The sequence below is a fragment of the Triticum urartu genome, chromosome 3 (genome assembly GCF_003073215.2).
Source record: "Triticum urartu cultivar G1812 chromosome 3, Tu2.1, whole genome shotgun sequence".
NCBI lineage: Eukaryota > Viridiplantae > Streptophyta > Magnoliopsida > Poales > Poaceae > Triticum > Triticum urartu.
The window spans coordinates 201,407,716-201,417,955 of NC_053024.1; the positions used below are offsets into that span (position 1 = coordinate 201,407,716).

The 10,240-nt window shown below is 48.3% G+C and overlaps 3 protein-coding genes across 5 annotated transcripts; 1 reads left to right on the plus strand and 2 right to left on the minus strand.

The window, feature by feature from the left end:
- Nucleotides 1–731: 731 nt before the first annotated feature.
- On the minus strand, nucleotides 732–6,402 carry LOC125543597. 3 transcript variants are annotated; one of them, XM_048706985.1, is made up of 3 exons: nucleotides 6,234–6,402; nucleotides 1,427–1,666; nucleotides 732–1,191 (listed from the first exon to the last, which is right to left on the minus strand). In XM_048706985.1, the coding sequence occupies exons 2-3, from the start codon at nucleotides 1,572–1,574 to the stop codon at nucleotides 1,037–1,039; spliced, it is 303 nt and encodes a 100-aa protein (XP_048562942.1). In that variant the 5' UTR covers nucleotides 1,575–1,666; nucleotides 6,234–6,402; the 3' UTR covers nucleotides 732–1,036. The 3 variants fall into 3 exon arrangements, with proteins under 3 accessions (XP_048562942.1, XP_048562941.1, XP_048562943.1); XM_048706984.1 differs by lacking the exon at nucleotides 6,234–6,402 and adding an exon at nucleotides 5,356–5,676; XM_048706986.1 differs by lacking the exon at nucleotides 6,234–6,402 and adding an exon at nucleotides 4,693–4,919.
- Nucleotides 6,403–6,779: 377 nt separating this feature from the next.
- LOC125543595 (probable transcription factor At3g04930) lies at nucleotides 6,780–8,497 on the plus strand. Its single transcript, XM_048706982.1, has one exon. The coding sequence runs from the start codon at nucleotides 6,780–6,782 to the stop codon at nucleotides 8,097–8,099; it is 1,320 nt and encodes a 439-aa protein (XP_048562939.1). The 3' UTR covers nucleotides 8,100–8,497.
- Nucleotides 8,498–8,704: 207 nt separating this feature from the next.
- On the minus strand, nucleotides 8,705–10,034 carry LOC125543596 (heavy metal-associated isoprenylated plant protein 39-like). The gene is made up of 3 exons (XM_048706983.1): nucleotides 9,589–10,034; nucleotides 9,414–9,489; nucleotides 8,705–9,345 (listed from the first exon to the last, which is right to left on the minus strand). The coding sequence occupies exons 1-3, from the start codon at nucleotides 9,595–9,597 to the stop codon at nucleotides 8,891–8,893; spliced, it is 540 nt and encodes a 179-aa protein (XP_048562940.1). The 5' UTR covers nucleotides 9,598–10,034; the 3' UTR covers nucleotides 8,705–8,890.
- Between the last annotated feature and the right edge of the window lie 206 nt (nucleotides 10,035–10,240).

The following is a 10,240-nucleotide window of genomic DNA, read 5'->3' on the forward strand; positions in this document are numbered from 1 at the left end:
CACCACCATCTCGTAGACCGACGCGAAAGCCGCCCGTAGCCACGGCCACGCGTCTCCGGCGCCCGTCTCTGTGATCTCAGGCGGCGGCGCGGCCAGCTGCTCCACGGCCTCCGCGTACGCTCCCTCCTCCCATTGGTCCAGCCCGGGCCCGGGCGCCTCGTCCCTGCTCAGCCCCCGCGGCACGTGCGGCGGCACCGACACGGGCAGCTCCTCGTAGTGGCCGCCGTCCGCGCCCGCGGGTCCGGCGCGCACGGCGGGCAGCAGTCACACAGCACCAGCTGCATTGCGACGTCGAGAGCGTCTCTCGTTGCTGCGACGCGAAACGAAGGAAAGATTTGATGAGCTTCTGAACAACTACGACGTTCCGACGACGGAATATGCTATATGTAGACTTGTACAAAGTCCGATACCAACACCGAGTCTACTTCTAGTTCTTAAAATATCCAGGATTAATTAGAAGCAAGTAACTGTCGATAAAAATTAGCAGGATTTAACTGTAAAGAAACAGGCCAAAAATAACAGCCAAAAGATCAGCATCAACTCGGATCCTTGTCCTAGACGTACAGTTGTAAACGGGCTTGCCTTTTTTTTCTTTTTGAACAAACAGATCTTATTAACGGGCTTGCCTTCAGCAGTTGGAAAATAAGATACTGTACAGTAGTAACCAAGGCTTAAACACTGAAGGCCAGCGCCTATTATTACCGCACATCATCGGGTCAAATCGGAGTATGTTTATGTATCTCACGAAAGTCATTAGGTTAACTGAGTGCAACTTATCATCACTCAAAATGTGTCCAGCAATACATCACTACCCCACTTTGGAAACCAAATTTGATGCAAAAGGTACCAGCTCCAGATTTGATGCAAAAAGCTCCTAGTTTCAGAAGAAAATGACGGCGGCCAGAGTGTGGGAAACAGAGGTGTCCAATTTCAGGGGAGGTACATTTATGCATAAACATCTTGTAAGGCATCACCAAGGGCCGAATCAGCAAACTCGCATAGGGCTTGGCAGACCAGGCCCTGGATTTCCATGACACTATGCAGGCTTGTATTCAGGTCTGTCGAAAGCTGCTATGTTCTGTGGTTCACACTCCGGGCTGAAGAGCCGCACAAGCATGGCTGCCGTCGCGCTCGTGCCCATCGCTCCACAGGATGCCCACCTGAGACTCCTTGGAACCGTTATCCTTGGACCTAGATAATGAAACAGGGTCAGCAAAATACTTTCAGTTTTGAATTGCTTCGAGGGACCAACACCAAAAGGTCAAAACTACTGCTAATGACAAGGCCAAAACTACAATCACAGTACTATATGGATACGGGAGCAATGAGATTTACATCCTTGATGGTAGTATTAACAAATATATGTTTCAAGATGAATAGACCAGATATTGAAACGGAAAATATGTGGATGGCCAGGAAGGATTACCATAGTGAAGGCGGCAAAGCACCCAGAAAGCAAGGCCACCACCAACTGAGAAGATACCAGCAGTGTGGCGCATCAGTCGGGAACACGGCTTTGACTCCGGCCGCATCACCTCTCCATCTGACCATCCCAGTAGCTGCCGTAGCGACATCACAGCCCTTTTATTTGGTGATAGAAGGCTCTGCTAGTTTGCTGGAGTTGACAAGAGGTTCAGCAGTTCGGACTTCAGAGCACACTTGCTTCCTGAAATTATTTGTAGTTAAATACCTTTTCCTTCCCAAGCAATTTCAAGAATGAAATGCAAAAAGCAAAAAGTAACAAATAATATTGGAGGATGTGATATCATTTTTAAAAGAGAAAAGTATATTTTTCGTCCCTCAATTCTTGACGGAGTCTAGATTTGGTCCCTCAACTCCAAAACCGGACAACTTGCACCCTTAATTTCTAAAACCGGACAAGATTCATCCCTGGTAACGGTTTTGACCGGTTTTGGTACTGTCCCACCCCGGTTTTGACCGTTCCGACTCAAATTTGGATACCTTTTCCAAGTCCACGTGATGTTTTCAAATTCGGTTATTTTTTCAATACGTGAACCTTTTTAAAATTTTTGTACTTTTTACAAGTTCATGTACTTTTTCAAATATGCGTATTTTTTTAAAGTTCATTTAGTTTTTTAAGTTCATTTAATTTTTTAAAATTGATGTACACTTTCAAATTTGAGTACATTTTATTGAAAGAGTTCATGAATTTGAAAATTTTATGCGAACTTGAAAAAAGTACGCGGATATGGACTTCTTTTATGCAAAAATATGTGGATTTCAGAAATTGTTTCATCTTGAAACAAGTATGTGAATTTCAAACAAAGTTCATGGATTATAAATGGAACACGGATTTGAAAAAAATGCGGACTTTGAAAAGCATGTGGATTTGAAATAAGTATGCGAATTTCAAAAAAAGTTCATGGCTTTGAAAAATACTTGGATTTGATAAAATTACACAAACTTGGGAAAAATACGGGGATTTAGAAAAGGTACGTAAATGTTGAAAAAAGTATGTGAATTTTAGAATAGTTTGCTGATTTGAAAAAAGTATGTTTATTTTTGAAAAAAATATGTGACCTTGAAAAAACTATGCGGAGTTGAAAAGTGTATGTGGATTTCAAAAAGTTCACGGATATAAAAAAATTACAGGAATATGAGTGAGCACGGGTCAAAACCGGGGTGAGTCAACACCAAAACCGGTCAAAACCGAGTCCGGGGACGAACCTTGTCCGGTTTCGGTAGTTAGAGGTGCAAGTTGTCCGGTTTTGAAGTTGAGGGACCAAATCTAGACTTCACCAAGAGTTGAGGGACAAAAGGTATACTTTTCTCTTTTTAAAATGTAAAATCAGCTGCCTGATAGGATAATGAATGCAAATAGATTTATGCTCTGATTTGATTTCTCATGGATTATAATGAGTACACATCTACTCCCTCCGTCCCATAATATAAGAACGTTTTTGACACTAGACTAGTGTCAAAAACGTTCTTATATTATGGGACGGAGGGAGTATTTGCTTAGCACATAAAACTAAGAGAATTTCACAGCAGCTAATCAATTTAGATTTACAGTAACACACTACAAAGTAATATCCAACATCCATGCTCCAGAAGAATGAAGGGTGAGCTAGAATTGTGTGTTACCACTGTTGTACATTTTGGCCTTCAAAGGAAGTGGAAGTTCTACTTGTTCATGAAGTCTATTCTACAGAATAAACTGCCAAGTATGTGATCATCCATATGACTACATGTGATTAAGTGATTTTGAAGAGGAACGGGGACATATGAAGCAACATCCTATCACTACATTAGTTATCAGGGAGGACCAGTAGAGATTCGAGAACACAGCGTGGCAAACAGGTTAAAGCAGAAAAAAGATGAATACCGTGATAGGGAAGATTGGCATTAGTAGAACAAATGTCAAATTGTAGAACTGTAGATTTGACAAATGAGATGTATGATGCATAATTTGTCCTGGTCAAAACGCATATTTAATACAATAATATGCAAATCAAAGACATTTTGCCTTTTTGGCATAATGAAAGACATTCTGCCTTATTATTGTCTAAGTTGGACCTTAGGGGGTTGAATTCATCAGGACCAACTGCTGGGTTTGGACATGCTATTTTACCATATTCACTACTAAGTAATACATACACTGTTTTGGTCATTATGTTCAACCCACAATTCTCCATTCTATTGATAGACACCATGTAGGCTAGGATTAGTGGTACTTCACGATGTCGAATTCCTTTGGGCAATGTATGTTGGAAGTTGCATAACACGATCAGACAAACAACAGAGATTTATACCTTTATCATCATAATCTAATGCGGGTGAACCAAGATCACTCAAAGAACGGAGATGTCAACCCTACAAACCCCATGTCATCGACATGCCAAGACCACACAGCCACCAGATATATTCATCCTATTGGCCGTGTGAGACATTCATGCACTAACACAACAAGCCGACAGCCTGTGGCAAGCAGGGTGGACTTAAAGCGGGACGTGAGGTTTCAGTTGTCCCCCCCAGTGCCATAGGAGAACAGGCTGCTATCAGAAAAGCAATCAAATCAATCTGCAGCAAACTTATGGATCGATCAGGATATCTCAGAGAAAAGGATAATTTTGGATTCAATGGTTCACTTTACAGAACAAAACACACTTAGAACACTAGAAGCAAGCTACCTAGGGCTTCAGTAATAGCAGACGAAAACAGCCTGGATGTATCTCCTCTTGCATTATGAGTAGGCGTGTGCATATGATAAATAATACAGTAACTAAAGTGAGGCACCAAACTTACAAACAAAAACTATGTCAATGTTTGTTATGCTGACAGCAAATACCATATTTATCGCACTAGTGAAGAGTGATGAACGGTACAGAGATTCTTAGTGCAAAGACAAATCAACAATTAACACGTATTGCAATGATCCTGGTCTATAGGACAGCTGACAGCAAACGAAACAGGAGATGGATCATGGATAACTTAATATAATTGTGCAATGAGACCAGTGGCGGAGCTAGCATTTGACACCAGGGTGGTCCGCCCCAATTATTTTTTTGATAAGCAATATGACATGTGAAAGTTCTAACTAATTACCAATATCACAAAGAAATAGATCAATATCACAATATGGACTTGCAAAAACACTAAAATCCTCAATTAAATCTCTGTTTTGCATTAAAAAGCCTACATAGTACATACTACATGGACCATAGTACATACCTTGAGAAGTTCAAAAAGACTATGTTTCTGGCTCACGCTTTTGCATTGCCATGAAGGTGTCAATTATATCATCTTCATTCACCTCGGAGAAAGCATCCCTCTCAATGTATGTGACTAGACAATCATCCAAAAGACTATCGCCCATCTTATTTCTCAACTTGCTCTTGACTAAACTCATGGCAGAAAAGGGAAGGAACAGATGGGTAGTTTGGTACTCCTTTCCAACTCTGTTTGAAAGCATGCGTAAATTACACGCCTTTCCAACAGTAGCTTAAGCTACTGGCCATTTGAGTGAAGATGCTGTGAGCATGAAACTAAATACACAACCTTATTACAGCCCCTCAATCCAATTAAGACCCATAATACAACATGAATTCTGTTTAATTAAGCATGGCTGGACCTGGACAGTAAGTTCAACATTCAGTTCAATACCTCAAAAGTACAAAACAAAATTAACAGTCTCAGATTTCTGATGCAACCATGAACCAGTGTAAGATGTCTGAATTAGCCTTTTCTTCTCAGTTTAGGATGTTGTCCTGTACCTTGTAACTAGTAATTACTCGGATCAAAAATTATATTACCACACAGGCAATGCACAACACAACAAACAGCAAGCAAACCCTAAATCAAAAATTGGGGAATTTGGGAATGGATGAACGGTACCTCAAATCAGGCCGAGCCGAGTGCCGTAGTGCGGACTGGGCGGCGCCGCCGGCTTGCAGGGGCGCCAGGCGGCCGGGACAGGGCAGGGTCGCGGCCGGGGGCGGTGGCAAGGCTGGCGCCGAGCGCCGGGCAGGGCGAGGGCGCAATGGGGAGGCAGGAGGCCAGGAGCAGAGGAGACTCCTGGGCGGCCGGCGACCGGCGTCCCGCGAGGCAGGCAGAGGCCGGGACGGGGGCGGCCGGCGGCTGGGTGTCGGGTAGAGGGCCAGCGCGCTGTATGCCTGTATGTGCGTGGTGCCTGGGGTTTGGCTGAGAGCGAGAGCGTTGGTTGTTTTGGGTCAAAGTGTTGTTGGGCCGTTTTTTTCCTTCTCTAGCCCATGTATATAGGTATAGGCCGGGTCAAAATCCCAGGGTGGGCCGCGGCCCACCCTGGCCACCCTGTAGCTCCGCCACTGAATGAGACTATATGCAAATAACAAAAGCAGTAAGACCACAAGGGCAATTAACTGTAGCATAGCTTTCAGCAGTACACTCGTACATTGGAGTGGATTTTGGAAACAAAAAAGAATCGCAGATTCCAAGTCTGTGGCAGGGTTCAATTTGCCTCTCAAACCAAGGGCTAAATAAAATTGGGAATAAAAACCAGGGTCAAGAAGTAAGCGCTTGTGCTATTCCCAAAAGTAAACATGGCTGGACTGCACAATTGTTACTATAATAATCTGAAATACAATGCCTAATGACCAGCAAAGTACTCCTCATCAGTACAAGGGCAGCACAGTATATTAATCTCCTCATCTTTGATCTCCATAGCATGAAATCGATAAGGAAAATGAGTGAGCCATCAAGACGCGATGGGGATTGGGGGTTCTTGGGGAAACTACCGTTGATCGAAGCCAAGTGGCGAGACGGCGGGGAACGCGTCGACGTGCTCGACGCCCCTACCGGCCGTAGAGGATACGGCGCCTGGCGCCCGACGCGGCGGAGTAGAGGAGGCGGTGGGAGGCGCGGCGGAGCAGAGGAGCGACCTAGTTTTTCTTCTGTTCCGTTTGTGTTCAGCCCGTCGGTCCTCGCTGGCTGGACTGGCTCGAACCTGGGCCCTGCTGCTCTCTACGCGTTGATGTGGGCTATTGGGCCGAGTTCCACTCACAACACATGGGAGGGACCATTTCACCGCGGACCCACGGGCCGATGCACTCCATTATTCCTTCCCAACGACGTCACGCTTCCCTTCCGTTTTTCTTTTTCTTTTGAGGATTGCCTCATTCCTTTTCGTAGGTACCTCAGCAGTCACCTGGTTCTGGCTAATCCTGGGTCGGACGCGACACGCTCCCAGCTGGGTCCAGTGTCTTTCCACCCGGACCCATGCGTCAGCGGGGCAACGGACCCCAAAAGGCAGCCTCTCCGCTCGAGAAAAGAAAACAAAAGCAATGCAGCCACTCCTCCTGCCCGCTAGCGCTACGCCACGCACGCAGTCTGGCCGAGTCCTATCCGCCGTATCCGGCACCCGATTCGACTCCACCCGAACCCCTAATCCCCCTCCCACCACCACCATGGCCTCCGCCGCGCCCTCCCGCTCCCGCTCCTCCTCCTCCGCCGACCAAGACGAGGAGGGCACCGACAGCGACGCCTCCAACGACTCCCCCCCCCCCGCTGCCCAGCAGGCCCCGCCCCCACCGTTCCCCGACAGCCCGGCCCCGCCTCCTCCAGCCCCCGCCTTCACCGACCCAGCCGGCGCCGGTGCAGCTCCGCCGCCTCCGCCGCAGGGGGCGAGTGCGGCGGAGGACTCGCGGCGGCTGTTCCAGCGGCTGTGGACGGACGAGGAGGAGCTGCTCATCCTGCGCGGGTTCCTCGAGTTCACGTCGCGCCGGGGCACCGCCTTCGCGTCGCACCAGTACGACACGGGGCCCTTCTACGAGGAGATCCGCCGCAAGCTCTCCTTCGACTTCTCCAAGAACCAGCTCATCGAGAAGCTGCGCCGCCTCAAGAAGAAGTACCGCGTCTGCGCCACCCGCGTCGCCGCGCAGGGCGCCGCCTTCGCCTTCAAGAGCGCGCACGAGGGCGCCATCTACGACGTCGCGCGCCACATCTGGCGCCCGGCCTTCAAGCGCGACGGCGCCGGGGGCGACGCCTCGGACGAGGACGACATCAACCCCGCTGCAGCAGCAGCCGCCGCAGCGGCTGCCGCCGTCACGGAGCCGCCTGCTGCGGTCGAGGAGGGTGGCGGCGGAGGCGCGTCTGCGCACACCCCTCGGGGCAGGGGCCCGCGGCGTGGTGGAAGGAAGAGGGCGGCGCAAGAGATTGAGGCGCCCATCTTCCCTGCAACGCCTGCTCCGATGTTGACCGATGCGGCTCATGAGCCGGCTATCACGGCGTTCGAGAGTTCCGTGCCGGTGATTGCACAGCCACCTCCGGTGCCGGCAGCGCCATTGCCTCCTTATCCAGTGACAGCCAATGGCCCCACTGAAGCTGATGTCCGGAGCATCCTGTCACCGCTGCTCAAGGAGCTCATCAGCTCGGTTGCTGTTCCTGGGCAGACCGGACTAGGATTGGGCTTGGGCATGGAATTCGGGGGTGCTGATATTCTTGGCGCTGGTCTTGGGGTGGCTGGACTGAGCCCTCGGGCGCCCGGTGATGAGAAGTGGAGGCAGCAGCAGATCCTTGAGCTGGAGGTCTACCTCAAGAGGCTCGAGCTTGTCCGGGAGCAGGTCATGACGGCGCTACAAGAACTCAGGTCATTAGGAAGCTGATTACCTCATATGTGTGCTGTAAAACTCTCCGATTCGGAGGTAACATTTTTCTCTAAAGAGTAGTGAGTACTCCTTGTTTACTGTCAATGCGGCATTGGAAAAGGCATACATACAGAGTTCGTGGTGTGCTTCTCATTTATAGGCTCGGCCACTTGGGGTCGCTTAGTTGCATGTAGTAGTCATCATCATAAGGTTAGAGATGAACTTTGATCTGTAGATGGGATGATGATCAAAGTTTGTCATCCCTTGTAGCTCACTTTATTCTCTGATGCGGTCAGTCGTATAATTCGATAAATGCAGTGTAGGGTTTTGAATCTGGAGATTTGTAATGACCAAAGAATGAGAAGAGAGATGAAATTGAAAACAGTATGATCCTTCAAACTCATGTGATTTCGTTTTACCAGTGCATCCATCTTCTGTGGTAGTTCTCCTGTCATCCAGTTTGGGTCAATTCTGTCTGGATTAAGCCGTCTGCACACTGCACACTGCCTTATTTCAGCTCATTTTATTTTAAATAAGTTCCTTTTGATTTGCCCTTTCGCATAGGCGGAGTGAACTTTGAACCACCAATATAAATTCATAAGGTAACCATCAGTATCTACAAATAGAAATGCTGGCCGACATGAGCTTTTATTATACTTATACACTAGTAGTATATAGGCAGACTGAAGCATCAAACCGGAAGTAAGCCGTCGTGTCACAGAGGAAAAGGAATCATCACTGTACGAAAAGAGAACTCCAACGACACGGCCATACACACTCCTGCAGGACGACGATGACGAATCCACGGCTTACTGGATGCCGCATTCTCCTCCGCCTCCGCGTGACTGCTCCTCATAGCAGGCGTATCCCAGTGGCGGCGCCGGCGGCGCGCGCACGCCGTAGCCGTGGTAGCCATTGCTGTAGTAGTGGCAGCTGGGCAGGCCGCAGGGGCTGGAGTGGCAGCCCGGCGTGCAGCGGTACCCATAGCCGTACGACGGCGTCCCCTTGTTGCAGTCGTCGCAGCACGGCTCCTTGCAAGCCTTCTCGCACTTCTCTTCGCAGGCCTTCTCGTACTTCTCCTTCCAGGCCTTCTCGCAGGCCTCCTGGCAGGGGGTCTTCTTCTCCTTCGGCTTGTCGTCGTCCACGCTGACGACGGTCGCGGCGAAGCACGACTTCCTGAGCTTCTGCACGACGCGCACCGGGTCGACGGTGCCGACCACCGTCAGCGTGCACTTGTCCTGGTCAATGTCCATGGACTTGATCCCTGGAAATTTCATACATTTGGTAAAGAAGAAGATAGTGTGGGTTGGAACTTGGAAGGAAGATAGGTACCCTCGAGCTTGGCAACAATTGACATGATCTTGCTCTTGCACTTCTCGCCGATGAGATCAGCTCTGATCACGATCTTCTGCAGGTCATTCATTCACAAGTGAAAACACAAGCATTTAGTACAAAGTGTACACCTTTAGACATGTAAGCAAAACGGAAGAACATGGTCACTAATTACCTTGGACATTGTGATTTGTGAGCTAGCCGTGAACTTGGGGTGGGCGCAGTCTCGTCTGTGTGCAGAGAAAGACGCTTCCTGGAGTTGAAGTTGTGATGCAGAGCCTGTCTGCTTCCAGGCCGTTTATATAAGGTGGCAGTCAACTCTGCAACAAACATGTTGGCTGGACCGGGGCTTGGTCATACTCCTACGTAGGAGCACAGTCCTACTACTACTTGCGTTTAAGCTAATAATACAAGTATAACGAACTCCTTTCTTATTGCAAGATGTTGCAATTTGGAGTTAAACCGCGGTTCCTAGAACGCACTGCCTTTTGTTTCTTTGTGCTTCATCCGTACACTGGAAAGTGTCAAAGTCACTGGTTTAACAAGTCCCAACACGTTTGCGTTTCAATCATCACAAAGATGGGCAGGCATTCCGTGTATGTAGCCGGAGAAATCAGGGGACGATGCTGCAACTTGTGTGCAGTGGCAACGATGAGAATCAATCAAATCAACTCATATGCCAGTGCACCATTGGCCAGGACTTGGTCATGCGAATAGTTGTGCTTCTACTGGTTGAAAGATTGTTTTCTTAATATGGTTGTTGCACCATAGTTCCCGGTTCTAGTTTTGGTCCTTGTTACTCTGCACCAAACCTTGGATAAGTTCAT

Coding starts and splice junctions, on each gene's coding strand:
- LOC125543597 (XM_048706985.1), bottom strand. CDS start 1,574: ATGTCGCTACGGCAGCTACTGGGATGGTCAGATGGAGAGGTGATGCGG. Junction 1,192..1,426: donor GCTTTGCCGCCTTCACTATG/GTAATCCTTCCT, acceptor TTCATTATCTAG/GTCCAAGGATAACGGTTCCA.
- LOC125543595 (XM_048706982.1), top strand. CDS start 6,780: ATGCAGCCACTCCTCCTGCCCGCTAGCGCTACGCCACGCACGCAGTCT.
- LOC125543596 (XM_048706983.1), bottom strand. Junction 9,346..9,413: donor AATTGTTGCCAAGCTCGAGG/GTACCTATCTTC, acceptor TGAAATTTCCAG/GGATCAAGTCCATGGACATT.